The sequence below is a fragment of the Aspergillus aculeatinus genome (assembly GCF_003184765.1).
Source record: "Aspergillus aculeatinus CBS 121060 unplaced genomic scaffold BO66scaffold_42, whole genome shotgun sequence".
NCBI lineage: Eukaryota > Fungi > Ascomycota > Eurotiomycetes > Eurotiales > Aspergillaceae > Aspergillus > Aspergillus aculeatinus.
In genome coordinates this window covers 156204-182179 of record NW_020291511.1, presented here as the reverse complement: position 1 = coordinate 182179, position 25976 = coordinate 156204, and the positions used below count along the sequence as shown (strand labels likewise).

Genomic DNA, 25976 nt, shown 5'->3' with positions numbered 1-25976 from the left:
GGATGATGATCCGGCGTTGGTGGCAAGCGGGGGCGGGGATGAGGGGAAGAGGGTGATGGGCTCTGACTGCGAGGCTGAGTTGCGACTCGAGTCACTCACTAGAAGACCAAAGATCAGATGTATGGGAAATGAAGAGCAACGGCGATCCACTGAGGTAGAAACATTGGGGAATCTCAAGTCACTCCTGGCACAGCGCCTACCGCGCAATTCCTTTGAGAATCCGATAGAGATGCCGCGCAAAACATTTCTGGTCGATCCGGCTGAGGAACAGCCATGGCATTGTTAAATGTCCTGCTACTGAAGGTCTGAAGATCCAAGACGGAGCGGTAAGAGCGAGTTTCGGGAGTGTATGAGTTGGAAGTGAATCATGGCGAACTCAATTGCGCGAACTGGTGACCACGAATGCTATTGTTTGTCGCTCGGAAGAAAAAGATACAAGAGAGGAGAACACAGTAGGCTTGAATGGCGCATGAGTGCCGTCAGCATGGAAGATTTGCAGCACGAGGGGTGGCTGCTCTGCATCAGATTAAAAACAACAAGACGGCACGATTGGCAAGCGAGGACCGTGAGGCGGTGGGCGGGTGGACGGTGACGTCAGGGTACGAAGCAGCTTTCCCCAGATTTGCCCAGATTTACCCAGTTTTTTACCTAATCCGGCTGCCGGAGCCAAGCGGAGACAAACTTTGGTTTTTGAGGTACGGTAGGTACAGTACAATTCATACGTTGTTGAGAGAGGGGAACCAAAATAAAAAAAAAAAAAAAAAGATAAAAAAAAGGAACGACACCGTTACAATTGCTGATGGGGACATCCATTGGGATGGGGGCATTTTCCCTGATACGAGATCACCGCTTGCCTCCTCATTCACCCCCTCCTTCGCTCGACCATGGCGGAAATCGATCGTTCCCTTGTGTGTGTCACGTAAAATGAACAAATGAGACCACCCCCCTGTTCCCCTATCCTTGTTCGGGAGGAGGCAACAAAACGTAAAACTCGCAGACGGCGGCAGCAGTAGCAGCAGTAGCAGCAGTAGCAGCAGCAGAGTAACGTAGGTCTGAGCTTCGATGGAGTGGTCTTGTTGCAACGCTTTCCACGGATCATCATCTGGTCGGATGATTCTGCAATTGACGGGACCAACCGGGGGTTGTCATTAGCCGGGGGTCCCTCTTCCAAGCTTCCCAGCACTCCAGAGATTCTCCAGAAGAGGCCGAGGCCAGAACTGGGGATGCGTCCGTGCAACGCCAACCTTTAGTTTCAAAGGTTAGTTCAGCTGTTAGCCCAACCTGCTCCCGGTGAGCTCGACAGAGCGACAGAGACACAACACGAAGGACATCTTATTTAACAGAATTGAATGAAGGGTAGTAGGAAATGAAGGGAAAGGAAGTTAATTTCTGCCCTTCCCCTCCCTGTGCTGGGGGGGTTTTTAAATTGTCCCTAGCAACCTCGCAAATTAAGGAAATGACAGGATTTCGCCTGGCAGGTTAGCGGTTGTGAACTCCGTATTGGACCTTGAACTCCGTCCTGTACGGTACTACTAGTATACTAGTAGGAGTAGCAGCAGCAAGCCTGCCTGTTTCTCTCCCTCTTCTCCTCCCCCCGCCACCCACCTTGTATTTCTCCCCGCACGTCACCATCTCCTCCTGGAGATTTTCTTCTCTCTCTTTTCTTCTTCTTCTTCTTTTTCTTTACTTCTTTGCTCTTCCCTCTACATTTCTTCCCCTCTTCCCCCCCCCAAACCCCTCCCATTCCGTCACCAAGAGTGTGTTGACGTGAGTTTAAGTAGCTCATCGTCGGATTCTCTTCCTCTACAGCTTATCGTTAGAGCTTCCTCCGCACCCGCTTTATTGCACCCACACAGCTCTTTTGGCGCACAATGGCGAGCGAAGACAACGGTCAAGATCCTCCCAAGCGAGATGTTCGCAACCACCTACTCTTTGAGATCGCAACTGAGGTCGCCAATCGGGTGGGAGGTATCTACTCCGTCCTCAAGTCTAAAGCTCCCGTCACCACCGCCGAGTATGGTGAACGATACACCCTGATCGGACCGCTCAACCGAGCCTCCGCAGCGGTTGAGGTCGAGGAATTGACTCCATCGAACCCTCGACTGATTGAGACAATCCAGTCCATGAAAGAGCGTGGCATTGAGATTGTCTATGGTCGCTGGCTGATTGAAGGTGCCCCTCGTGTGCTACTCATTGACACTTCAACTGGTTACAAGTACTTGGACGAGTGGAAGGGAGACCTGTGGAATACGGCCGGAATTCCCTCTCCCGCAGGAGATACCGAAACGAATGAGACCATTGTGTTTGGCTACTTGGTAGCATGGTTCCTGGGTGAAGTATGCGATTGAGAAGTCCCACAAGCATAAAGGAAAGTGCTAACCAAGTGTTGTAGTTCATCGCACACGAACGTCGCAAAGCAGTTGTGGCTCATTTCCACGAGTGGCTTGCTGGTGTTGCCCTTCCTTTGACGAAGAGGCGCCATATGGACCTAACCACGATCTTCACAACCCACGCCACACTGCTCGGTCGCTATCTATGCGCAGGGTCGGTAGACTTCTACAACAATCTGCAGCACTTTGACGTCGATGCAGAGGCCGGTAAGCGCGGCATCTACCATCGATACTGTATCGAGCGGGCTGCAGCGCACACGGCCGATGTCTTCACAACCGTCTCTCACATCACTGCCTTCGAAAGCGAGCACTTGCTCAAGCGGAAGCCCGATGGTGTGCTACCGAACGGACTGAATGTGAAGAAGTTCTCAGCTGTTCATGAGTTCCAGAACCTGCACTCGCAATCGAAGGAGAAGATCAATGACTTCGTTCGTGGACATTTCTACGGCCACAACGACTTCGATCTCGACAACACTCTGTATGTCTTTACTGCCGGTCGCTATGAGTTCCGCAACAAAGGTGTGGATATGTTCATCGAAAGTCTGGCGCGTCTCAACCACCGCCTCAAGGCGAGCGGATCAAAGACAACGGTCGTCGCCTTCATCATCATGCCTGCTCAGACTTCGTCACTCACTGTCGAGTCGCTGAAGGGCCAAGCTGTCGTGAAGTCGCTTCGGGAGACCATCCATAACATCGAGCAGGGCATTGGCAAGCGCATGTATGAGCGCTCTTTGGCATGGAAAGAGGGCGACAACATGCCGGATGAGAAGGACCTGATTACGAGTCAAGATCGCGTTCTTTTGCGCCGTCGGCTTTTTGCCATGAAGCGCCACGGCCTGCCGCCTATCGTTACCCACAATATGGTTAATGACCACGAAGACCCAATTCTGAATCAGATCCGTCGGGTGCAGTTATTTAACCACTCGTCGGACCGAGTCAAGGTGGTTTTCCATCCTGAGTTCCTGAACTCCTCCAACCCAGTGTTGCCGCTTGACTATGATGACTTTGTGCGCGGCACCCACCTTGGAGTTTTCCCCTCTTATTACGAGCCGTGGGGATACACCCCTGCCGAGTGTACGGTGATGGGCGTTCCTAGCATCACCACCAACCTTTCTGGTTTCGGTTGCTATATGGAGGAATTGATCGAGAACTCGTCCGACTACGGTATCTATATTGTGGACCGTCGCATGAAAGGGGTGGATGACTCTGTGAACCAGCTTACGGACTTTATGTTGAACTTTACTCAAAAAAGCCGGCGACAACGGATCAACCAGAGAAACCGGACCGAGAGATTGAGCGATCTTTTGGATTGGAAGCGGATGGGTCTGGAGTACGTTAAGGCCCGGCAGCTTGCTCTGCGGAGAGGTGTGTATTTCCCTCGTTACTTGGTCACTCACTATTAGGTACTGATCAGCGTTTGTAGCTTATCCTTCGTCGTTTGAAAACGGAGAGGACGTTTACGATATCATCGGGGGCACAGAGCAGAAGATCTCGCGTCCCCTCTCTGTTCCTGGATCTCCAAGGGACCGATCTGGAATGATGACCCCGGGAGACTTCGCCTCCCTCCAGGAGGTCAAGGAAGGTCTCAGCACGGAGGACTATGTTGCTTGGCGACTTCCGTAAGTCGAGCCCTGATACTTGTGGAGAACATGCAGTCGCTAACCAGTTTTCAATGCACAGGACCAGCGAGGAAGAAGAGCCAGATGACCACTACTTTCCTCTTACTCTCCGAACGAAGAAAGCCACCGATCGGCCTGCCTCCCCACTCGACCGGCTTTCGTTGAATGGTGATGCATGATTGATTGTCTATACGATACCAACCGACACCCAAGTACTTCTTTCCTTCATGTGAAACACATTGTTATGTAGTTGTTGCATTTTGTGCCAGTCCTTTGCCTTCGTCCGAGCATGCTTGCAGTTTTGACTATTGTCGAATTGTCTCGATTTGTAGGTCCTGAATACAGCGCATCGTTCCGTTTGCCGTGTTCCATTAGTTTGGTTCTTTTCACCCCCTTGTTTAATATTGATATGTTCCGTCTCCTTCGCATGCCTCGATTGTACATCCTCTCTACTCAGTCACTACACAGATTGGAGATTAGATACTTCGAATGCACTGAACCATTCCGTCCATAGCCAGTATTTCTATGGTGACACTTGGTGGTAGACATGGAGAGGCAAATACACAGGGACTGTAGTCCGAAACCGGAGGGGAAGGAGTTCACAGTGGTGATTGTCCTCGAGACGCCAAGAGGTTGAGTCATTTAATGGATTAATGGACACAGAGGGAGAGAGTTGTGGTGCGGGTCTTCGGAGCGGGGAGCTGCGAGAGGATCAACACCAGCCAGGATCATTGAGACATTGAGAGATCCAGCCCAATTAGACTTTGGGATTATCGCTGGTGAGCGGAGAATCGCGCTTCGGTGAGAGGGTAGTGGTAGTATGGCAGCACAGTACGTGCTGTACTGTACATGTGATGGTGGTGGGGGTTCGTTTCCACATCAGTTTCCCTGTTCCCCTCCCTCCCCTCCCCTCCCTCTCCTACTACTTATACTTCCGTTCCCCTCTCTCTTCTCTTATCTTCTCTTCTACCTTTCATCCTTCTCATTCCACTCTTCAAAACCCCAATTTAATCTCCAATTCCCGCCGTACACTATTCTCCGGTACGACTCACAATGAAGCTACGCAATCAGGATGACTTTCCGAGTCTTCTCGCTAGGGGTTCAGACGGATCAAGGTATCGTACTAGTATAATGGCAGTCACAGCTCGCGCATGACAGGTGTTCGACTCGAGTCTCCGTCCTCCTCTCTGGATCGGGCGGGGACTCGGTCGTTCTGAGATTATACTGTCATAACTTGATCTAGATAATACTAGCGAAAGGACATGCGTGGCATTGATTGTTCCATGCCCCTATGCACAAAATGGAAAGGGGGGCTCTGTCTCCCCATTGCTGACAATGTCCAGTACTTTGATCTTGACTTGAACTCTGTGCCAAGATGTCTACTGACAAGATCACCTTCCTGACCAACTGGTACGCAACAATAATTCTTACAGGTAGCCTTATATGTGGGATCCCTGCTAAAACTGTTGTGTTTCAAGGCACGCGACCCCGTACCACGCCCCCCTTTACCTTGCGCAGAGCAAAGGCTTCTTCAAAGAGGAGGGCCTCAAGGTTGCCCTGCTCGAACCCAATGACCCCTCCGATGTCACCGAGATTATCGGCAGTGGCAAGGTTGACATGGGTTTCAAGGCCATGATCCACACTCTGGCCGTATGTGCTCTCCAGATCAACAGCTTCTGCTGGTTGCTAACCAATGCGATCAGGCCAAAGCTCGTAACTTCCCTGTCACCTCGATTGGCTCTCTCCTCGATGAGCCGTTCACTGGAGTCATTTACCTCAAGGGTAGCGGGATCACCGAAGACTTCCGCTCTCTGAAGGGTAAGAGGATTGGTTATGTTGGCGAGTTTGGCAAGGTGCGTACAATACAGACCACCCCCCTCCCGTGCCCTACGCTAACTGATAATCATAGATCCAAATCGATGAGCTGACCAAGTACTACGGCATGACGGCGGACGACTACACCGCTGTGCGCTGCGGCATGAACGTGACCAAAGCGATCATCGAGGGCACAATTGACGCGGGAATTGGTCTCGAGAACGTGCAGATGGTCGAATTGGCCGACTGGCTGGCGAGCCAGAACCGCCCGCGCACCGACGTGCAGATGCTGCGCATCGACCAGCTTGCGGAGCTTGGCTGTTGCTGCTTCTGTTCCATCCTGTACATCGCCAACGACGCCTTCCTGGCGGCCAACGGCGAGCGCGTTCGCAAGTTCATGAATGCTGTCAAGCGTGCCACCGAGTACGTCCTTGCTGAGCCCGCCCAGGCCTTCGAGGAGTATGTCGCCATGAAGCCCATCATGGGCACCCCGGTCAACCGGCAGATCTTCGAACGGTCGTTCGCGTACTTCAGCCGCGACCTCAAGAACGTCCAGCGCGACTGGAACAAGGTCACCAACTACGGCAAGCGGTTGGGAATCTTGGACGCGGACTTCCAGGCGAACTACACCAATGAGTTCCTGTCCTGGGATCTGGATGCCGATTCCACCGATCCGCTGGGCGACCAGAAGCGCATGGCTGAATTGCAGAAGGAGGTGGCTGACCAGGGCGGTTTCCGCCGGTTGCAAGTGGCCTCTGCTTGAGTTCCTCGTTGCCTAGCTGAACGGGGAAAATTGTTTCCTGTGAGCAATCTCACTGAAATTATCAGGCTAGCGGTCTCAGCTAGCTATGCACTCGTTACGAAATGAATAATTCTCGAGCCTTGGGTCTTTTCTCACTTTGCAGGAGGTGTAGTTGTTACCTGGCCCATGTAGTGATTGTGCTCCTTCCACTGGAGGTCCGTAACTTATGAACAAAGTTGTCCCAAACCATCATAGCATATGCATTCTATACTCTATTGAAGCTGATTAAGTCGCTCAAACATTGCTTCCCAGTCTCAAAAGCAATCTGATGGGCTACACCTGCACCCCGGGTCTCATGTTCCTGCTTCGATGATCTTCATCCTCTCTGTCCGGAAGAGAGCCTATCCGGTGATGTCCCAACAGAGTCGAGAGTTCCACCCCCTCCCCACCTTCAACATCGCTCAAACACCCCTCGTCCTCCGCGTCCCAGCGTTTCAAGGGCCGGAAGGCTCCCCGCTCCCGACCATTCACCCGACGGAGCGCAGTCCTCCGGAACAGGAATCCGAGTCGGCGCACGAGACAAACAGCGACAACGAGGAGCAGCGCACAACCCAAGAGCCCGACCACAGCTGTACTCCCCTTAGTGCCAAACCGCCCTAGTCCATCGTCCTCATCCCCATCTACCCCCGAGACCACAACCGCCTCCTCAGCCGCCGGATCCCAGCGCGCAAGCTTCGACGCACTCAGCACGTGGCCCGAGGCATCCAGCGCCAGCACGCGGAGATACCTGTACGCAGTCGCATCCTCCGGGATAGGGATCACAGTCTCGAACCCCACCTTAGGCACGGTCGTGACTCTCGCAAAGGCGGCGGCCCCTCCACTCCCACTCCCACCACCACCACCACCACCAGCCCCCGCTTCTCCCATCTGCCCCTGCTGCCCCTGCTGCTGCCGCTCAGCAGAAACATCATCCGTCCCCTCCAGCCCCCACGCCACCACCTCCGTAGCCCCATTCCAACTCGCGGCGGCGCGATACCGATACACCTCGAAATCCGGGCGTGTGCGCGGGGCCCCACGCCAGGGTTGCTTGAACACGCGGTAGGAGAGGATATTGCCGAGGCCGAACTCGCGCTGGGGGCCGAAGTGCACATGGCAGAGGGGCTCGCCGGCGCGCGAGAACTCGGTCCAGGCGGCGTTCCAGCCGTAGCCGACCAGCACGTTGCCGTTGGGCAGGAGCTGCAGGCTGCCCTGGCTCTGGCTGCTGAGGGCCTGGTCGGGGGCGTTCGAGTACTGGTGGCGCAGGCGGACGGTGAGGCGCGTCTGGTCGAGGTCCAGGTACAGGCCGCGGGAGGTGCGGGCGGGGGCGCCGAGGCCGCGCGAGGCGTTGTCGAAGAGCGTGATGGCGGTGTCGTTGTCGCGGAAGCGGGCGTGGTGTTGCCAGGTGAAGTTCGTGGCGGGGCCTGCTGAATCCCCGAATGATGGCGCCGGGGAGGAGGAGGTGAGATCGGTGAAGTTATTCCGCTTCCCGCCCAGCCGCCACAGGATCTCGCCCGTGCGCCCGTCGACGTAGCTCAGACAGTTGGCGTACCGCGCGGAGACGAGGTAGTTGCCGCGCCGGTCCTTGTCGACGCTGTTGATGTGGAAGAAGTCCCAGGGTTGGTCCGCGGAGGCGCCCTGCCCGGCCTCGCGGCCGCGCTCGACGTCCTCGAAGGCGAAATGCTCCGAGGCGTGCCACTCGAAGAGGAGCCGGCCCGTCTCGATCTCGACCTCCTGGAACGTGCCCTCCCAAATCCAGCCGGCCACGGGGCCGAGCTCGCCGGTCTCGTCGGCCACCCGCGAGAGGTCGGCGCGCCGCCGGTCGTAGCTGGTCAGCAGCGCCGTGTCGTCGTGCGTGATGTGGAACTCGTGCAGATCGCCGGGGAGGTTCCGCGCCGCCGTGAACTTATACGCTTCTTGATACGAGGAGTCGAGCTTTATTCCTGGCCAACATGCCACGCATGGAGATTTAGAATCTTTGTCTCACTTCTTCAGCGGTTCCCCCTTCCCCAGAGAAAAGCTCAACACTGTCTAACCACCCCCCCCCCCCGGCAAGACAAGCCAGAAAAGAAAGCAAACATACCATGAAATACGTGCCCCTCCCATGCCCAACATCGGCATCGCTCCCCACCCAGAAGGTCAGATACTCCCGGCCCCGGTACCGCTGCACGTCCAGGTTGTACGTCTGCCCGTACTCCCGGGTCCAGACCAGGTGGCCGTCCGGGTCGAGGATCATGGGCCCCGGACGGTGGACGCTGGCGCCCCGCGGCGCGAGCAGGTAGTACTCCCCGGCGGCCTTGCAGCGCGGGCTGGTCTGCACCCAGTTCACGGCCAGCCCGACGGTCGTGGTCGACCGGAAGAGCTCCGTGGGCCACGAGCCCATGCGCCCTTGGTCGTAGAGTTGCGATTGGTTGTAGGGGCCTTCATCTGCGAGGACCGCCGCTGGCAGCAGTAGCAGTAGCAGTAGCAGTGGCAGTAGGAGGGAAGTTGAGCCCTGCGTCAACGGCATGATTATCGCTGGGAATGCGGGGCATTGAGCTGCGGGGCGGTAGCGGTAGCGGTAGCGTCAAAATCAAACACAGAAGAGAGGGCTCAGAGTCGCATATTCAGTCCGTCGGAGAGGCGGAGATCAAAAGGAAGAGGGAGCTCAAGCCGAACGAATGCGAGGCGGATCTTCGATCTTCATAAACACCTCCGGCGGAAGATCCACACTTTGGGCCGTCGGCGGTTGCAAATCGGTTGGCTGCCATCCGTGCCCCGAGGATAGGGGGGAGGGGCCCACTTGGAGTGATAGTATGAGTCTCTTGCGATATATGTGTCAAAAGCATGGTGCATGGTGCATGGTGAACGATGCATGATAGTGTGGTGTGGTCCACGCGTTGGAAATGAGTGGTTGCCGTCGGGCAATGCGTTTCTCTACTAGACGTGTGACTGGTCGTTGGGTTTTGCAGGTTGAGGAGATGACGAATCTTTAATTAGTATCGATAAAAATGATCCCATTCTCCTCACGCGAGGTTGGTACTCCTATGAGATGCGTTCGATTTGGGAATTGATGTCCTTAGCTGGTGTCTAGGCCCAAAACTGACAGGTCTTCCAATGGCTAAATCCGAGCGTATGTATTGAATGCTGATCACGCGGCGTCCTCAGACAGAAAAGCAGATTACAGTACAATCGACCGGCAGTAAATCACAATGCATGCTGTATTTTCGTCTGGTAGTTCAGCTAGTCTATCTCAGAGGGGGTATGTATGCACTAATTAAAAGATAGACAGAAGAAGTGTCGCGATGATTAGAAGGGGTATCGTTCGTCCGACCGTTTACTTGCTACGCTTGTAGATCTTGGACAGGAAGGCCTCGAAGACCTCCTTCTTCAAGCCCTCGGCCTCGTTGATGCTGTCGATCTTGCCGCGCAGCTCGCCAACCACCTTCTCCTCGTACTCCAGGTAGACCTTCTCCAGGTCGAGCTCCTTGTAGAGAGCCTTGACCTTGGCCTCCTGCTCGCTGTCCTTGCGACCGTACGCGGCGTCGAGCACCTTGCGCTGCTCCGCGGTGCAACGCTGGATGGCCTGGTTCACCAGCCAGGAGCACTTGTTGTCCTGGATGTCGGTGCCGATCTTGCCGATGACGGCGGGGTCACCGTAGGCGTCGAGGTAGTCGTCCTGGACCTGGAAGTACTGACCGAGAGGAATCAGGATGTCGTGGGCCTGGCGGAGGTTCTCGGGGGTCGCGAGCTGGAGGTAGTGCAGGGCCAGCGCCACGGGGAGGTAGAAGCTGTAGTACGCGGTCTTGTAGGTGACAATGAACATGTACTTCTCCATGGAGAAGTTGTCTAGGTTGACGTTGTCCTCGGGGGCGGTGATTAGATCGCACAACTGGCCCAGCTCGGTCTGGTAGGTGATCTCGTGGAACAGCTCGACAAGGTCGATGTAGGCGGGGTGGGAGCGGAAGTGTTTCTTGAGGATGATGTAGATGCCGGACTCGAGCAGGAAGGCATCGTTGATCGCGATCAGGCCGACGCCGTCGTGACGGTACCAGCAGGGCTGGCCACGGCGGGTGATGGAGCTGTCCATGATGTCGTCGCTGACCAGGAAGAAAGCCTGGAGCAGCTCCGTGAGCCAGCCGAGCATGCTCAAGTGCTTGAACTGCTCCTCGCTCAGGGGCTGCTTCAGGAGAGCCAGAGCGGTATCGGGGACGGAAAGACCGCGGTTGAGTTTTCCACCAGGAACATTGACATTGAGGTTCTATGCGCGCGGCAGTGAAAAGTTTTAGTGAGTCTCTCCTGTAATCTAGCACGACATAGCGCGGGGTTTGGCTGGAGTACAAACCTTCTCAAACCATTCGAGCGCATTCTGGGGCAAGTTGTATTGCTTCGCAGAGTTCAGGAGATCATCGCGGATTGTGGGGAAGATAGCCTCGAAAGAGGCACGGCTGGTGGTGGAAGGCATTGTGCGAAAGTATCACTGTGAACAGCGAGCGAGGAGGGAAGGGGAGAGAAGGAGAGAGGAAGAGGAAGAGGAAAAGAAAAAGAAAGTCGCAACAACGATAGTTAAACAGTGGGGGGGGAGGAGGAGGAGGAGGGGGGAGAGAGAGAGGGAGAGGGGGGGAGGCGGAGGGAAACAGACAAAGCAACCGCCAGCCAAGATCAATGCCCCATACAATTATGGGTAAATTATTGTTTGCGACGCCCCGCTGTTTGCCGTGTTTGCTACTGCTGGCCCAAAAGGGAAATTCACTTACTCCCGGGCTCCATTCCAGTCCCGAGTCCAGTCCAGTAGGTCCAGTCCTGCTCCTGCTGCATCTATTTGCTGCGGCGCGAAAGCATTGCGAGGTGTTTGTGGCTGCTCTTGTCGCATTGCTACTATACCGACTCCTGGCCTCATTTCCCGCAAATTTCCAGTGTTTCTGGTCATTTTGGACGCGTGACAATCACTCCCGCACCCTTCGTCGCGGGTTTGGTCAAGCTCTCCGAAGCTCAATCAAAACAGCCTCGTGCAATGGCCCTTGCGCATTACTAGATTCACAAACCTTTCCAAATCTACTTGACGAACCGGGCAATACGGCTGTCAATCTACCTGCGTTTGCGCGCAGGATCCTTACCGCCAGATGGCTACTCAATTCACAGATGAGAACATCAAGGAGCTGAAGTTCCGACTCGAAGATGCGGCGATCAAGTGCTCCGAACGATGCCTCTACCAATCGGCAAAATGGTACCGTCGCCAACTGACTCCTCGTCAACCCGTGCGATGAAGGAAAGCTAACAGGATTGTCAGGGCTGCGGAGATGCTCGACTCCCTCGTCCCAATCGACCAGTATGAAACGGATCCCGATTCACCAATGGACCAGCCCGATGCTCCTCCGAACGCCCAAAACCCCTACCTCCGGACCCAAGACTCCTTAGAAGCGGCGCTCGAGGCGCAAGAGTCGTATAAATATCTCCTGGCCAAGTCATACTTTGACACCCGCGAATACGATCGCTGTGCCGCCGTCTTCTTGCCTCCGACTATATCCCCCATCCCTCTTGCGACTGCATCGCCCAACCCGAAACATAGGCAATCGTTGACTCCGCAGAAAGGCAAATCTAAGGCATCGCCGTTCGCAGGGGTGAAGGACAATGGTGCGACAAGGAATCCCTACCCTAGGCTCAGCCAGAAATCCTTGTTCCTCGCCTTGTATGCCAAGTACCTGGCAGGCGAGAAGCGCAAGGATGAGGAGACGGAGATGGTACTAGGTCCCGCTGATGGAGGCTCCACAGTCAACCGGGAGTTGCCAGATCTGGCTCGCGGCCTAGAAGGATGGTTTACCGAGCGACGCGAGAAGGGACTGGAAGGTCGGAACCAGGGTTGGTTGGAATACCTTTACGGTGTCATACTCCTCAAGGGGCGGAATGAGGATGAGGCCAAAAAGTGGCTGATTCGGAGCGTGCACCTGAACCCATTCCACTGGGGCTCGTGGCAAGAATTGAACGACTTACTGGCCAGCACGGAAGACGTACGCACACCTCAGCTTCATCTGACAAGTTGTTCGCTAACCACTGTGTGCAGTTGAAACAAATTGTCGATCTTCTCCCGCAGAACATCATGACTCTCATATTCCACGTATACTGTAGCCAAGAGCTATATCAAGCCACAGATGATACGTACCAGGCTCTGTCCGAGCTGGAGACGATCTTCCCAACAAGCGCCTTCCTCAAGACACAGAGAGCACTCCTCTACTACCACTCGAAAGGTAAGATTGCTTCGCACGAGACGTTTTCTCTGAGCCTGACCCGACGGATTCCACAGATTTCGAAGCAGCATCGCACATCTTCACAGACATCCTCATCACCTCACCCCACCGCCTCGACAGCCTCGACCATTACTCCAACATCCTCTATGTCATGGGCGAGCGCCCGCAGCTCGCCTTCGTCGCCCAAGTCGCGACGGCGACCGACAAATTCCGTCCCGAGACGTGCTGCGTCGTAGGAAACTACTACTCGCTCAAATCCGAGCACGAAAAAGCAGTCATGTACTTCCGCCGCGCGCTGACGCTCGACCGGAACTTCCTCTCCGCCTGGACCCTGATGGGCCACGAATACATCGAGATGAAGAACACGCACGCCGCGATCGAGTCCTACCGGCGGGCCGTCGACGTGAACCGCAAAGACTACCGCGCCTGGTACGGGTTAGGCCAAGCCTACGAAGTCCTCGACATGTCCTTCTACGCGTTGTTCTACTACCAACGCGCCGCCGCCCTGCGGCCGTACGACCCGAAGATGTGGCAGGCCGTGGGATCGTGCTATGCCAAGATGGGCCGCATCGAGCAGAGCATCAAGGCCCTGAAACGGGCCCTCGTTGCCGGCTCCTACTACGCCGAGGACTCTTCCTCCCAGGTCGGTGGCATGGGCGGCGGCGGCGGCGGCCCTGCCCGCAAGATTCTCGATCCGGAGACATTACACCAGATCGCCACGCTCTACGAGCGCCTGGGCGACGAGGAGGAAGCCGCCACGTACATGGAGCTCACCCTGCAACAAGAGTCCGGGCAGGTCGTCCAGGAGGAGGAAGAGGTCTCGTCCGACGACGATCAGTCCGGCACGGATGTTCCGTCCAGCTCGCGCCGCACGCGCAAGTCGTCGAGGGAGACAGAAGAAGAGGAGGATACATGGCACGGCACGGGGGTCACCGCGACGACGTCCAAGGCGCGGCTGTGGCTCGCTCGGTGGGCGCTCCGCGGCGGCGATCTGGATCGCGCGGATCAACTGGCCGGCGAGTTGTGCCAGGATGGGGTGGAGGTGGAAGAGGCCAAGGCTTTGATGAGAGACGTTCGCGCCAGAAGGGAGGGCGGTTGATGCATGCATGTTTAGGTGTCTCATACCCCTTCGAATTAGCCAGGCGTTTTTATGGAATCTCGGTTTGTAAAGTGTCTCGAATTATATCTGTATACGAACTAGACAAGCCAGTACCATAGGGGGCCACTCGATTAAGCGTTGTAACTCGTATGGCATCTCATTTTGACAAAACGGTCTAGTGTCTTCTGTCGATCTCATTATACATACATTCCAATGTGAATCTATGCAGAACACCCAGAAAGGGCCACAACATATATGCTGGCCTATTCAAGAAAGAGCGATGTAGCAAAGCCCAGGGTTACAAAGACCACCTTCGTCAACATGCACCACCGGGTTGGGTCACCGCGAATAACTCGCTCAGCAGAAGCAGCGTTCGCCAATTGAAACTAATCGTAGCCTTGATATCGACGTCTTTACGTGTCCCTCTCCCACGGCCCTCCGCTGCTCTCTGGTGACAGTGCATAGGGCTTGCATGAAGACCGTCGTCATGCGAAGTACGCTCCCCCGTCCCGCCGAGATCCCACTTCACGCACGCATAGAAGTACCGTCTCCCGATTGACTCCCAGGTGTGACGGAGGCCGAGCCTGGCATCATCGGGGCTGATGTTGAGATTCAGGAAGCTTCGGTCTAGGACGAAGACTTTGCCGGTTGGAGGGTGAGTTATGCTTCTGGTTTGCAGGGCGCGCGTGATGCGTTTGCTGAGGTCGAAGAGGAGGTGGCCGAGGGAGGATTCGTTGCCGGTCAGGATGACGAGTCCGAGGCGTGGACATGGTGTTGTCGTCTTTGGCGTGTGTGTCAGCAGGATATCCAGGAAGTTGGCAAGGGCTTGGGTGTGGTGCTGCGGATGGGGTTGCTGGGGGGCTGTGTGGTTGCTGCACGTTGGAGTGATATATATGGGGATATTCAGGAGTAGAGATGCGAGAGGTGGATTTGGTTTGTGAGGACGATTATCAGCTATATTGGTGAAGCTAGATATCTGCGGTGGTGAAGGTGAAGGTAGGCTGCTGCATCGTCCAGTCCTTAAAACCTCGGTACTGTCTAGGGTGCTGACCTGACCAGGCTCTCGAGGCCGAGGAATTGACTTGTCTGCGTGTTCAGAATCGGGGTTGCGGTTTACATATCCTCGCTGGCGAGAGGTATGAGCCGACAGGTTCTCATTATTGGTCAAAGGATTCTGTCGACCAGCTTTGTTTTCAGCTGATGGAGCCCGGTCCACAGGTCCATCTGCATATATAGGCACGGCACGGCTGTTCGGACAAATTGGAACATTAGGCGACGTTAGCAGCGTGGTCGATCTTTTTAAGGGGTTGGGAGCAGGCGATGGTATATCCGGTGGGTCGCTTGAGAGAATGGCAGCGGTGGTGTTGGTCCCCGACCTCAATGTTGAGCCTTGACTGGAAGAAATGCTTCCAGATCGTTCATTTGAGACATGATGTGCTGATCCAGTTCCAAGTTTCACGCGCTTGGACCACTCGCTTCGCTCCGTGCCCATGTCATCCGTGGGAACAGCTCGAGCGTCTTCGGCCAGTTGTTGCAGCTCAGCATATGATGCCGCATCCTCGAGAGCCCTATCCCAGTGTATCTTGGTGATTCTCGGAAAGCGAAGTGCGAAATATCCAGCATTGGATGGTTTCTCAAACCCACTACCGAGTATCTCGACAATGAAGGGAGTCTTGAACACAACTTCCATTCTGGAGGCGACATTTGTTCCATAATGAAGTGAGAACCTGTGGTCAGATTCGGCGTTGCAGGCATGAAACTCGCCGAACTGATTGAGGACCTGCATGTTCTTCAAACTCATGCCATTGCGGTCAAGCACATCCACAACCTTAAACTTAGGAGAGACGTTGAACTGCGCAACTGCATCTTTGTTGGTGAGACAGCCGACGTAGAACTCCGTCCATAGCAGCTTCCTGACTTGGTGTAGGGCTGTAGCATCTTGCGGATTATATCTCGCGCCAATGATTGCGAGGTCAACCGTATCACCCAGCCCCGGTATATAATCCTTCTTGAGCTTGATCCAGCGGCCGAACGTGTTATTCTCCTGGCCTGAGAAGATGGTAAAGTAGGGGTCCTCGCATCCTTTGAGTACAAAGCCCTCCCACCGCTGTGCAATTCCTCTGGAAAAGATGCTCTCCAGTCGGGCCTGGCCGTCATGTCGCGAGAAATCCACTATTTGTTGCTCAGCAATGTCTGCACGCCCGGGGACAACGTGTATGATGTCTTTGAGAAGTAGACGTCGTTCCCGATGCGGCCGCCTTAGGCATATATTATCATCGAGAAGCAGAATGTCGAAGAAAACCATCATCAGATGTTCATGGGGTTGCGGTCTGGCTGCAGTCAGCAACAGAATTGTAGATGATATCCTATTGCGAAACTCACGGGGAATCGCTTTCAGTACCAATGAAGGTACCGGACCGAGGTATAAATTTACGCAGCTTATGAAAGTCCATGATCTTGTTGTGTTTGTCACTCCAGACAAGTAATTCACCTTCAAGAATGCACCTCTGGGAGACCTTGCACCCAGGCGCTCCTAATTTCAAGGAGTCTTTGATGACCTGGTGGATACCTATCCTGTCGACAGTAGAATCTTTACCGCTTTTAGAGAATATTTGTATGGAATTAGGGCCCAACGTGAGGTCAATATGTACTTGACAGTATTCACCATCGTACTTCCTTTCAATACTCATTCGACGGCGATTGACCATGCGACAGCAGTGCTTGATGCTCCGGGCCTTGTGGTACTCCGGTCGACCGATCTTGACCCCAACCCTAGGATTGAGATGTTGCAAGGCCAGATAAGCCAGGTCCTTGGCCAATCCAGGGTCCGGGTGTGGCGGGAAATGGCTGATGGGGTCGGAGCGGAGCATACTGAGCGCACCCTCGAATGTGTCTTGGAAGAGAAGGAGAGGCTGAAGGAGGAAGTGGAAGCTCCGCAACGTCAAGGGCAAAGGAAATACAACAGGGTAATACCCCTTGAGTATCATGCGCGTTAACCACTTTGCATCCCTGCTCCTGAGTCGCTTGAAGAGAGAGCCTAGAGCCTGCTCGACGTCAACCGCGGTGTGCTGCTTTCGCACTCGAGGACCGGAGAATCTGCAACGGGCAGCAATACTGTTCAATGCAGAGTCAATTTCCTCGACCGTTACCTCTCGACTGGGGTCGAGATCGTTCTCCGCTTGCCGCATCACATTTTCGACACATTGGCCGAGGTCGAGTCCGCTGGACACGCGCCAACGCTCGAGCTCTGCCCGTCTGGAGGACCCGAGAAGTAAGCATCGCGCTATAATCCTCGCCAGCGAGGTTTCTTGCAGCCAGTAGACCCTGTCTGGTCTCTTCTCGGGAAACATGCAGGACAACAGGGCCAGAAGATCAGTGTCGGGGCCACGTATCTGTTTCCCATGCTGGTAAAACCACCGAGTCACGGCCCGCACATCAGGATTGAATGCTCGCGCTTCATGTGTCGCCTTCAAGATTCTGTTGTCCTCGAGAGTGGAGAGTAGATCGCACAAATGAGTGAATTTGAACCCCATCAATCAGATAGATAGACGCGTCTGCGATCATTGAGACACCGGCTCCTAGAGGTGTCCAAAGCTTCAAATACACGAGACCGCATTGACACGATAGAAGACTGAAGGGTCAATGAACCATGGCCGGGACAATGAACCTATCTGCAAAGCAAGGGTGCGAAAAAGGTCGGGAAAGAGCCAGGGAGACGCGTCCATGGATCGCGAAGGCACGTGATGCGAACCAGATTTGGTCTTAATTAGTGAACACTGGCCATCTTTCTCATTTACTCTTGGAGCCGTTGGATAGCAGAGAAACTCGAATTATGCTCATGAATCCTTCGCATAGAATACATAATGTGCAGAGCCCTAGAAGCTGCTGCGATTGACTGATCAATTCTAACCAACAATGATCCCAGTGGTCCAGGTGGCAGCCATAAACAACAAGAAAAAGAAAACACCGCCGAACTCCAGGCTTTTCAAAGTAAAGCAACAAGACAAATAGATGAGGCCATGTGTTGAAAAGAAGTGAGAAACGCCGCTTACAAAATACCTTGCTTCTGGAGATCAAGGTAGATTCTCTCCGGCATCACGTTTCCTTCCGCATCCTCCATCTGCACCACGTTGTCACGGTTGTCTCTGTCCTTCTTACGGTCCTTTTCAAGCTTCTCCCATAGTCGCAATGCCTCGTCAATCCGAGTGATCTCACGGAAGAGATTGGTGTTCGACGTGATTCCCAAACACTTCAGGCCGAAAATATGCAAGGCCTCGGAAAAGTGCTTGTCGAAGGCGCGACGGCCCATGTATACGAAATTTCCGCAGATTTCGCATGGGTATTCGACACCAAGACCGTGCAACTTGTAGAGCCAGTAAGGGATGGGCTTTCCATCCCAGGCAAGTGGCAGTTTGAGAGGGTTGTAAATTCGATCGTCGCCTTCATCATCAGATTGGTCGTTTCCACGATCTCCGCCGGTGTATTCGGATTCGTTCAGTAGCGCTTCAAGTTCCATTTGACGCTCCCTCTCAGTCATGCCCTGCTTGCGCTCGACATTGATCTTGGTCGCCTCACGCTCTGCGCTAAGGACTTGCGTAAGGGACCGGACGCGATGTTCCCTCTCTGCCACCGCGCGTTCCTTCAATCTGTGGGCACCTGGGATCCCGCTGCCAGCAGCTGGCGCGGGTCTGTCGCTGGAGTCACCGGCGGCCTTACGAGCCTCAGCGGCACGGATATGCTTCTTGCCCGTCAGGTGGTTCTTGTAGACGTTCTCATTCGTGAACTCTCTCTCGCAATCAGCACACCAGATGCCTTCCCCAGACCCTTCAGTCTTCGGGCCCTGAGTCCCATTCTCTGCCTTCTCCTCCGTCCAGCCCGGAACCTCGTTCGCCGACCATTGTTTCTCGAATTCATCGTCGAAGCTAGCAAAGAGCTTGCTGAGATCTTGTAGCGGTCTGATCTTCTTGATGAAGCTTTCCAGGTAACTCGCGAGCTCGCCGACATATTTGAAGTATCTATCTGAGATCTTGTTGCTGCGCTTGATCGGCAATTGCGGGGGCGTAAACGCATCGAAGATGTCGAGGTATTGGACGTACGAAAGCCTCTTCACACCGGGGAGGTTTAGGTACTCCTCGTGCAAGGCCGTCAGGTCCAAGAACTGCCCGTAGCTTTCCTCACCGGTGAACAGATTGTCAACTTCCATTCCGGTCGTCTCACCCTCGCCAAGCTGACGGCGCTTGTAGGCCCGCTCGAGGTTCTCGACCGGTTCATTGGGGTAGCGCTTGTGGAAGTCCTTGATTTCGTCCAGCTGTCGGTAAAACTCCTCGAACTGATCGCCGGTCGAGATAGATTGGATCTCCTTGTTGCGCGCGCCATCGGTATCCTTGTAAATGTCCAGCAGTCTCTTTGACTGTTCCTCTATGCGGTTGAGAAAGTGTGAGACCTCATGGTCGCGGTTCAGGCGGTCGCGTAGCTATATTGAAGAGCAATAGTTAGCATCTGCGGTGACTGTGACAACGGAGCGCACACGTACATTACGAGGTTCTTCAGCCACGCGGTCGGCAATGGCCTGCTCTAACCGCTCCAGGTCCTCATGAATAAATCTCTGTTCTTCAAGAATCATGTTGAAAGCGCGCACAGAGTGTCCGTTCGTCTATGCGATGTAATGCTCACCCCAGATTGGAGGATGTTACGCCGCTCTATCGGCGCCACCCATGAGAGCTTTGCGGGCGAATTGCGGTCACGTGGAGCGGGCGGTGAGTCCTCGATCGCTGCGAAAAGTCGCGAGCTCCGGCCACTCCACCAGACCAGTACCTCTGATTCCAGACTGCGGTCCTTTATTGTTTGAATCAATCTATATTATCAGATATTTCAGTGGTTAAAAATGGCGGACGGTATTGACAGACGCGCCGATGGTATGGCTTTCAAATGACCTTTGAGATCGAGGATTCATTCACTGACCGCGCAAATTCAGACCGGATGGAGTTCAACACCTCGAAGGAGGTCACTGTGGCTCCTACCTTCGAGGACATGCACCTGAAGGAAAGCCTTCTTCGTGGTATCTACGCTTATGGCTACGAGTCCCCCTCTGCTGTCCAGTCCCGTGCGATCGTTCAGATCTGCAAGGGTCGCGATACCATTGCCCAGGCGCAATCCGGTACCGGTAAGACAGCTACGTTCTCGATCAGTATCCTCCAGGTTATCGATACCGTTGTTCGCGAAACCCAGGGTATGTGGCTCACACCATTTGCACACCACGATCTTGCATGCGGAATCATAAGCTCACACATTGGCCGGTAGCCCTCGTTCTCTCCCCTACCCGCGAACTTGCCACCCAGATCCAGTCCGTCATCATGGCCCTCGGCGACTACATGAACGTCCAATGCCACGCCTGTATTGGAGGTACCAACATCGGAGAGGATATTCGCAAGCTCGACTATGGTCAGCACGTTGTCTCGGGAACACCCGGTCGCGTTGCCGACATGATCCGCCGCCGCCACCTGCGCACCCGGCACATCAAGATGCTGGTTCTCGATGAAGCCGACGAGCTCCTGAACCGCGGCTTCCGCGAGCAGATCTACGATGTCTACCGCTACCTGCCCCCGGCCACCCAGGTCGTGGTCGTCTCCGCCACGCTGCCCTACGATGTGCTCGACATGACGACCAAGTTCATGACCGACCCCGTGCGCGTGCTGGTCAAGCGTGACGAGTTGACGCTCGAAGGCATCAAGCAGTACTTCATCGCCGTCGAGAAGGAGGAGTGGAAGTTCGATACCCTGTGCGATCTGTACGACACCCTGACGATCACGCAAGCCGTCATCTTCTGCAACACGCGCCGCAAGGTCGACTGGCTCACCGACAAGATGCGCGAGGCCAACTTCACCGTCTCCAGCATGCACGGCGAGATGCCCCAGAAGGAGCGCGACAGCATCATGCAGGATTTCCGCCAGGGCAACTCGCGGGTGCTGATCTCCACCGACGTCTGGGCGCGTGGTATCGATGTCCAGCAGGTCTCCCTGGTCATCAACTACGACCTCCCCACCAACCGTGAGAACTACATCCACCGTATCGGTCGTAGCGGTCGTTTCGGCCGCAAGGGTGTCGCCATCAACTTCGTCACCAGCGACGACGTGCGCATCCTCCGCGACATTGAATTGTATTATTCCACTCAGATCGATGAGATGCCTATGAACGGTAAGCGCTTCCACCCAATCAATGGAAACCAAAATATCATATGCTAATCCCCTCCCCAACAGTTGCCGATCTTCTTTCCTAATCTCTACGAGTCATCTATCTGCAATTTCCTTTTCCAAAAGTTCAAGTTGCGCTCGAGCTATGGCATGTCCCGCAAATCAGTTGCTCACTAGCTGGCACCCTTCCTTATCACTTCCCACCATGATCGAAAGAGAGTATCTAGGCTCTGGGCACGACGGAAAGTCAACACTAGTGTGGAGGAAATGGGAAATTTACTAGTCTGGTAGGTTTTGTCGACATTCAATCCAGTGCGCGCAGTGCTAACCAAGGCTCCAGTTATGTCACCATCAAATGACGCTTATGCAAGGGTCTTGTTCATTTTAAGGTCTATTCGACGCCCGACCAGCGTTCTGTCGTATCTCTTTGTTTACTATCCGTGGCGTCTAATCTTCGATCTTCATCTTCTGGGGTAATTCTAGCTTTTTTTGGGGTTTCTTTTTCATTGTCAGGAGATACACTATTTTCCTTTTTTTTCCATTTCCAAAATAATATAAAAAGCGGTCCGCTACTTGGTTAAGCCTTCGTCATTTCCTTTCGTGTGTCTCTCGGTATATCATTGTGGACCCATTCGTGCATTGTTTCAGTCTGCAAAGCCTCGCCTCTAGAAGGACCCCAGCCTCAGAAGCGGATCCATACCATAATAGCCTTACCAAGCTGAACGCAATGGTCCACGCATGCTCACGGCACGAATAGTGAAGTCGGGACCGCACCAGACGGGAGAAACTGAGACATCGAGAGAAATAAAGTAATGATATTTGATACCTATAGTAGAGTAACTCATAGCGAGATATAAAAAAAAAGAAGGAATAAGCCAGACCCAAGTTCTCACTTCGCCGCCCAGGAACCAGTTCCTCGATTTGTCCCAAACCTTCATGATCACCCAAACTGCGAAAACATCAAAAAGAAAAAGAAAAAGAACGAAGTCGAACGAATGAGGGTTCGGACGAGAAGCCAGCATGTAATGTCATTATATGTCGTATAGGCACGAGGTGTGAATGCGGTTGGCATGACTGCCGAGGTATGACAGAACAATGCTGGAGATATCGGGTTGGAGGTTTGAGGGGGCGGTGGTTGGTCTGAAGGAATCGATGCACAACATATACGAATGTGTACCAAAAACAGTGGCGCCTGCACACCTTTATTATGTAGAATCACTGGAAAGACCAGAAAATGCTTATATGCAGGGATCAAAAGTGGCATAGTGGTAGGGGATCTGGGAGAGATCGAGTGGAGATAGCCGTGAAGATCGGCAGGGAGGTTCGATCCAAAGGGTAGTTTCATCAGCCGCTAGAAGAAGGTCGATGTTTATGCCTCCATTGAGGTACGATAACAACATTCGGAAAGAAAGCATTAGGAGCTTCTCCAGGAGAGGCTCCTTTAGAACCGTGATGTCGAACGCAGAGCACTGGTGCGGGCAAACCCGTTCCCCGACACAGCCCTATGCTTAGCCGCTGCAGCGCCCGGTCGTGTATCGCGTTCTTTGGTCCATCTTGAAATATAGTCAGCCTGGACTCTATCAAGTGTGGGGTAGATAGGGCAACGTCTTACATTCTGACCATGTAGTCATCGCCTGCTGAGGCGAACATCCCCGAATTAGCCGGATTCCATGATAATGAATTCACACAGCCCCGGGTATGCGCTTCCAGCACTTCGACGAGAGTTCCATTCTCTTTGTGCCAGATGTAAATACGAGAATCTGTGACGGGATTAGCCCAAACATCCAACAAAGGAGGGAAATCCAAAACCCACCTTCGCTCCCGCTCACAATAAAGTTATCAGCAGCGCCTCCAAAGACGCTGCGGATGACGAAATTGCCCTGTTTCTGCCCCTGGAAGCGCCGTACCACTTCCGTCGTGTTGAGGTCAATAAGCTGCAGTTGATTGTCGGCCAGATTAACAAGCAGATACCGCGAGTCCTTGCTGACAGCCACCGACGTCGGCCTGCTTTTCGTTGTAAGGCAATATTCTTCGTCACGCGTGGCAAAGTTGTAAACATGCAATTTTCCCTCCAGATCCGCCGCGACTAGTCTCCGACCGTCAGGAGTCATAGTACAGTCTTGTACCCTGAAACCACCATCCCAAGAGTGTAGGTTATGCCCGCGCATGCTCCAATAACAAAGTTGCGTGCTAAGATCAAGAGAAGCCGTGACGAACGTCTCACCGTCTGGAGCCCATGCTGCAGACGTTACTGGTTGCCGATGATGATTTATGGTTAACAGACAACGGCCGGTCTGTGTTCCGTGTTAGCATTGCGAAAGGAATGAGAGCATTAAGTGGAGAATTTACCTCGACGCTCCATACGCGAGCGGTCTTATCTTGGGAGCAAGTAATGAGTTTCGAATCGTCCGGACTGAATTCGCAATGCACAACACCATCTGTGTGCTCCTTGAGCGTGTGGAGCACAGTGAAAGTATCCGTGTCGTAGAGAATCACTGTGGAATCCTTGCAGGCTGTGACCAGCCTGGTCCCATCATGCGAAAAGGAGCACCACCAGACTTCATCCCGTTGCTCGGTCAATTGAATCTCTGTCCGGAGAGGAAAATCCTTTCGATCGCACATATGGTCCGAATAGAGAGAGGGAGGATTTGCCGTATTGTGATACAAACATTGATTGATTTGATTCTGCTTGACGTGGTCTAGAAGAATAGCAAGACGATTATCCGGGATCATAACAGAAGGCGAAATGGACTCTGCAGAAGTGTGAGTTCAGATTGATGGAATGGATTTGAGTTGCGACATACTTGACAATTCCGATAATAAACGTTCTCGAGAAGAGCTTATTGGGCTGTCCCAACCAGCTTGATCGTGAAGATGCTCAGGAGGGCACATGAGCAGGCTTTTTGATAGTAAGTTAGCGGCACATTTTCTGATCAATGGGAATGCTAGGTATAGGTCCCACCTCGAAAGAGCATGCAAACGACCAATGTCATAATTGAGGGGTGTTAGTTCATGCCGGAGAACTATTAAAGCCGCACCCAGATCTCGAGCCTCCAACAGCTCCAGGAATTTTTGTTGTCGGAGATGGAAGAGCATTTCGTTCTTTTCGGCATGCTCCACTAAGACTAATCTCTCCTTGGTGGGATGCTGCTCGGTGCGACGTCCTCCCCTGCCACTATCCCGTTCATAGTGAAATGAGTGGACCAAGATTTGTTCCGCTTCAGCCCATCGCCCCTCAAGAACCGCGTTCCTGAACGTAGCAACCGCTGGGCTTTCCAGTTGATAACCGCTCTCCTTACTCAACAATGATGCCGCTCCGTCATAGCCAAGCTCGTAGAGACTCTGTATCAAGATCCTTGTAATCTCTTCCCGATCGTGACCGAAGTAGGTAGAGGAATTTAGCCTCGACTTTTGCGATCCATTTGTGTGCAAGTCTCCATTGGAGGTTGTATGCAAGGCTTGGCCGTTCATCGACAACGGAAATGCTGCCTTTTGCGATGGAGACGCAGGCGAACCATTAAGCGTATGGGAAGAGCCATTTGTACTGGATATCCCATCGGGACGCATATTTGCCAGGCGCCTGCGCTTGGGAGATGGTGTGTAGCCCGCCGACGAGTCGTGTGGTTGGATTGCTTGATGGCCGGCCTCGCTCGCCGTTCCTCCCGCAAGACCTCCCGTACCCTCTGTTATCGGACCTCGAGAGGTAGGTGTTATACTTCGGCGACGTCGGCGAGACGATCTGGATGAGATGCCACTAGGACTTCTTGTGCCAATCTGATCACCGATGACCGAGTTACGGAGGGACGCTGCGGAAAGGCCGCTCGTGGCGGAAGTGGTGCGAAGTGGCGGCGAGGATGCGAGGGGTGGAGGGGGATCGGGGTGGTCGGGGTGGTCGGGAGCGGCGGAGGAGGGTATATATGGAGGAGGATTGTCTGCCAGTTCGAATGTTTCTGGATCTGCCCTTTCACCTGGCTCTGTTGGAGAACCAGGGGAGCAGACCTCTATCAGTGGCGGTTCACTGATGTTCGCCGAAGGTCAGTGTACTGTATGTACGTCTGCAACCTTGTCACGAGCCTCAGTAGTCTACCAATCTGCTTGTTGCAGAGCGTCTGTTAGTTATAATCTGTATCACATGGCGTTCAGATGAGCTCTGCCATGCGTGCTGGTCGAGAGCCAAGTGCTTCTTACAGTAGACAAGCGGAGAGGGCTTATCGGGCTTGGACGGGGGTTAACTGACTGCTCCCACGAGAGGTCACCGGATAATGGGGAATGGAAGAGCTAGAAAGGCGTGAAGGGGGGCACCAAAAACAGGTTTAAAAATGGCCGGAATGACCAAGCCGGAGATATTTAAGAACCTAGTAAGTGGAAAGGGAATATTATGGACGAGGGGAAGAGAAAACTTTAGGTGGGTTGATTGAGGAACAACTGGAGGATTAGAGCGGAGGTTGAGGTCGAGCACATCGGCGGCTGCTGGGTCTCACTGACTACTGACTGACTGATTGACTGACTGAACTGTCTTCCCGTGGGGCTAAGCAGCCCCCGACAATCAATGCTTATTGAATGCCTGCCTGCCTGTCAATCCCACCCCCTCCCTCCGCCCCCGTGCTCTTTCTTCCATTACCCACACCTGCCCAATTCATCAGTCCCATAAACTAAACCATCATTTCGTTTGCCCATTTCAGTTTTGTACCTGGTCTCGAGGCTAAACATGCTTATACAAAGTTTCAACTGTCTGAGTAGCCGAGAGACTCGAAACAAAGAGGTCTATGCGAATCGAGTCAACCTACGGTACTTCAAGTTGCTAGTTACTATGAATGACGATATCCATGATACATACGGGGGTATGACGATACATGGAAAA

The 25976-nt window shown here is 53.8% G+C and overlaps 9 protein-coding genes across 9 annotated transcripts; 4 read left to right on the top strand and 5 right to left on the bottom strand.

Annotated features, from left to right (window-relative positions):
- The first annotated feature begins 1404 nt into the window (after positions 1-1404).
- Positions 1405-4156, top strand: BO66DRAFT_157096 (glycogen [starch] synthase). The gene is made up of 3 exons (XM_025642189.1): positions 1405-2336; positions 2393-3755; positions 3814-4156. Exons 1-3 carry the CDS (start codon positions 1872-1874, stop codon positions 4011-4013), a joined length of 2028 nt encoding a protein of 675 aa, XP_025501239.1. The 5' UTR covers positions 1405-1871; the 3' UTR covers positions 4014-4156.
- Positions 4157-5010: 854 nt separating this feature from the next.
- On the top strand, positions 5011-6857 carry BO66DRAFT_393854 (NMT1/THI5 family protein). The gene is made up of 4 exons (XM_025647855.1): positions 5011-5419; positions 5488-5659; positions 5713-5862; positions 5919-6857. The coding sequence occupies exons 1-4, from the start codon at positions 5385-5387 to the stop codon at positions 6585-6587; spliced, it is 1026 nt and encodes a 341-aa protein (XP_025501238.1). The 5' UTR covers positions 5011-5384; the 3' UTR covers positions 6588-6857.
- Positions 6858-6899: 42 nt separating this feature from the next.
- On the bottom strand, positions 6900-9565 carry BO66DRAFT_473471 (arylsulfotransferase family protein; the record flags this gene model as incomplete). Its single annotated transcript, XM_025653050.1, has 2 exons — positions 8686-9565; positions 6900-8537 (listed from the first exon to the last, which is right to left on the bottom strand). Exons 1-2 carry the CDS (start codon positions 9109-9111, stop codon positions 6900-6902), a joined length of 2064 nt encoding a protein of 687 aa, XP_025501237.1. The 5' UTR covers positions 9112-9565.
- Positions 9566-9686: 121 nt separating this feature from the next.
- On the bottom strand, positions 9687-11180 carry erg20 (bifunctional (2E,6E)-farnesyl diphosphate synthase/dimethylallyltranstransferase). Its single transcript, XM_025644836.1, has 2 exons — positions 10927-11180; positions 9687-10842 (listed from the first exon to the last, which is right to left on the bottom strand). Exons 1-2 carry the CDS (start codon positions 11044-11046, stop codon positions 9919-9921), a joined length of 1044 nt encoding a protein of 347 aa, XP_025501236.1. The 5' UTR covers positions 11047-11180; the 3' UTR covers positions 9687-9918.
- Positions 11181-11414: 234 nt separating this feature from the next.
- Positions 11415-13925, top strand: BO66DRAFT_379405 (anaphase promoting complex subunit CDC23; the record flags this gene model as incomplete). The annotated part of the gene is made up of 4 exons (XM_025645845.1): positions 11415-11808; positions 11872-12589; positions 12643-12826; positions 12883-13925. Exons 1-4 carry the CDS (start codon positions 11705-11707, stop codon positions 13923-13925), a joined length of 2049 nt encoding a protein of 682 aa, XP_025501235.1. The 5' UTR covers positions 11415-11704.
- Positions 13926-14107: 182 nt separating this feature from the next.
- On the bottom strand, positions 14108-17574 carry BO66DRAFT_422198 (ATP dependent DNA ligase domain protein). Its single transcript, XM_025650031.1, has 5 exons — positions 17360-17574; positions 16308-17329; positions 15008-16255; positions 14406-14929; positions 14108-14373 (listed from the first exon to the last, which is right to left on the bottom strand). Exons 1-5 carry the CDS (start codon positions 17456-17458, stop codon positions 14339-14341), a joined length of 2928 nt encoding a protein of 975 aa, XP_025501234.1. The 5' UTR covers positions 17459-17574; the 3' UTR covers positions 14108-14338.
- A 188-nt stretch (positions 17575-17762) lies between these two features.
- On the bottom strand, positions 17763-19597 carry BO66DRAFT_354919 (SF3a splicing factor complex subunit PRP9). Its single transcript, XM_025644835.1, has 2 exons — positions 19459-19597; positions 17763-19398 (listed from the first exon to the last, which is right to left on the bottom strand). The coding sequence occupies exons 1-2, from the start codon at positions 19546-19548 to the stop codon at positions 17974-17976; spliced, it is 1515 nt and encodes a 504-aa protein (XP_025501233.1). The 5' UTR covers positions 19549-19597; the 3' UTR covers positions 17763-17973.
- Positions 19598-19740: 143 nt separating this feature from the next.
- On the top strand, positions 19741-21655 carry BO66DRAFT_156920 (ATP-dependent RNA helicase eIF4A). Its single transcript, XM_025642188.1, has 5 exons — positions 19741-19840; positions 19900-20154; positions 20226-21119; positions 21182-21402; positions 21456-21655. The coding sequence occupies exons 1-4, from the start codon at positions 19810-19812 to the stop codon at positions 21199-21201; spliced, it is 1200 nt and encodes a 399-aa protein (XP_025501232.1). The 5' UTR covers positions 19741-19809; the 3' UTR covers positions 21202-21402; positions 21456-21655.
- A 691-nt stretch (positions 21656-22346) lies between these two features.
- On the bottom strand, positions 22347-24790 carry BO66DRAFT_156894 (WD domain protein). The gene is made up of 5 exons (XM_025642187.1): positions 23920-24790; positions 23465-23868; positions 22929-23409; positions 22728-22875; positions 22347-22668 (listed from the first exon to the last, which is right to left on the bottom strand). The coding sequence occupies exons 1-5, from the start codon at positions 24680-24682 to the stop codon at positions 22557-22559; spliced, it is 1908 nt and encodes a 635-aa protein (XP_025501231.1). The 5' UTR covers positions 24683-24790; the 3' UTR covers positions 22347-22556.
- Between the last annotated feature and the right edge of the window lie 1186 nt (positions 24791-25976).

What these genes read in the sequence shown, in the direction of transcription:
- BO66DRAFT_157096 (XM_025642189.1), top strand. Translation starts at nt 1,872, where the DNA reads ATGGCGAGCGAAGACAACGGTCAAGATCCTCCCAAGCGAGATGTTCGC. An exon ending in TAGCATGGTTCCTGGGTGAA is followed by an intron (nt 2,337 to 2,392) that starts GTATGCGATTGA and finishes CAAGTGTTGTAG; the next exon opens with TTCATCGCACACGAACGTCG. An exon ending in GCAGCTTGCTCTGCGGAGAG is followed by an intron (nt 3,756 to 3,813) that starts GTGTGTATTTCC and finishes CAGCGTTTGTAG; the next exon opens with CTTATCCTTCGTCGTTTGAA.
- BO66DRAFT_393854 (XM_025647855.1), top strand. Translation starts at nt 5,385, where the DNA reads ATGTCTACTGACAAGATCACCTTCCTGACCAACTG. An exon ending in CCATGATCCACACTCTGGCC is followed by an intron (nt 5,660 to 5,712) that starts GTATGTGCTCTC and finishes CAATGCGATCAG; the next exon opens with GCCAAAGCTCGTAACTTCCC. An exon ending in ATGTTGGCGAGTTTGGCAAG is followed by an intron (nt 5,863 to 5,918) that starts GTGCGTACAATA and finishes TGATAATCATAG; the next exon opens with ATCCAAATCGATGAGCTGAC.
- erg20 (XM_025644836.1), bottom strand. Translation starts at nt 11,046, where the DNA reads ATGCCTTCCACCACCAGCCGTGCCTCTTTCGAGGCTATCTTCCCCACA. An exon ending in CGCTCGAATGGTTTGAGAAG is followed by an intron (nt 10,843 to 10,926) that starts GTTTGTACTCCA and finishes CCGCGCGCATAG; the next exon opens with AACCTCAATGTCAATGTTCC.
- BO66DRAFT_422198 (XM_025650031.1), bottom strand. Translation starts at nt 17,458, where the DNA reads ATGGGGTTCAAATTCACTCATTTGTGCGATCTACTCTCCACTCTCGAG. An exon ending in CGCGAGCATTCAATCCTGAT is followed by an intron (nt 17,330 to 17,359) that starts GTGCGGGCCGTG and finishes TGGTTTTACCAG; the next exon opens with CATGGGAAACAGATACGTGG. An exon ending in GCGTACTTCGCATGACGACG is followed by an intron (nt 14,374 to 14,405) that starts GTCTTCATGCAA and finishes CACTGTCACCAG; the next exon opens with AGAGCAGCGGAGGGCCGTGG.
- BO66DRAFT_354919 (XM_025644835.1), bottom strand. Translation starts at nt 19,548, where the DNA reads ATGATTCTTGAAGAACAGAGATTTATTCATGAGGACCTGGAGCGGTTA. An exon ending in TGGCTGAAGAACCTCGTAAT is followed by an intron (nt 19,399 to 19,458) that starts GTACGTGTGCGC and finishes TCTTCAATATAG; the next exon opens with CTACGCGACCGCCTGAACCG.
- BO66DRAFT_156920 (XM_025642188.1), top strand. Translation starts at nt 19,810, where the DNA reads ATGGCGGACGGTATTGACAGACGCGCCGATG. An exon ending in TATTGACAGACGCGCCGATG is followed by an intron (nt 19,841 to 19,899) that starts GTATGGCTTTCA and finishes GCGCAAATTCAG; the next exon opens with ACCGGATGGAGTTCAACACC. An exon ending in CGTTGTTCGCGAAACCCAGG is followed by an intron (nt 20,155 to 20,225) that starts GTATGTGGCTCA and finishes ATTGGCCGGTAG; the next exon opens with CCCTCGTTCTCTCCCCTACC.
- BO66DRAFT_156894 (XM_025642187.1), bottom strand. Translation starts at nt 24,682, where the DNA reads ATGCGTCCCGATGGGATATCCAGTACAAATGGCTCTTCCCATACGCTT. An exon ending in TTTATTATCGGAATTGTCAA is followed by an intron (nt 23,869 to 23,919) that starts GTATGTCGCAAC and finishes ACACTTCTGCAG; the next exon opens with AGTCCATTTCGCCTTCTGTT. An exon ending in CTCGCGTATGGAGCGTCGAG is followed by an intron (nt 23,410 to 23,464) that starts GTAAATTCTCCA and finishes CACGGAACACAG; the next exon opens with ACCGGCCGTTGTCTGTTAAC.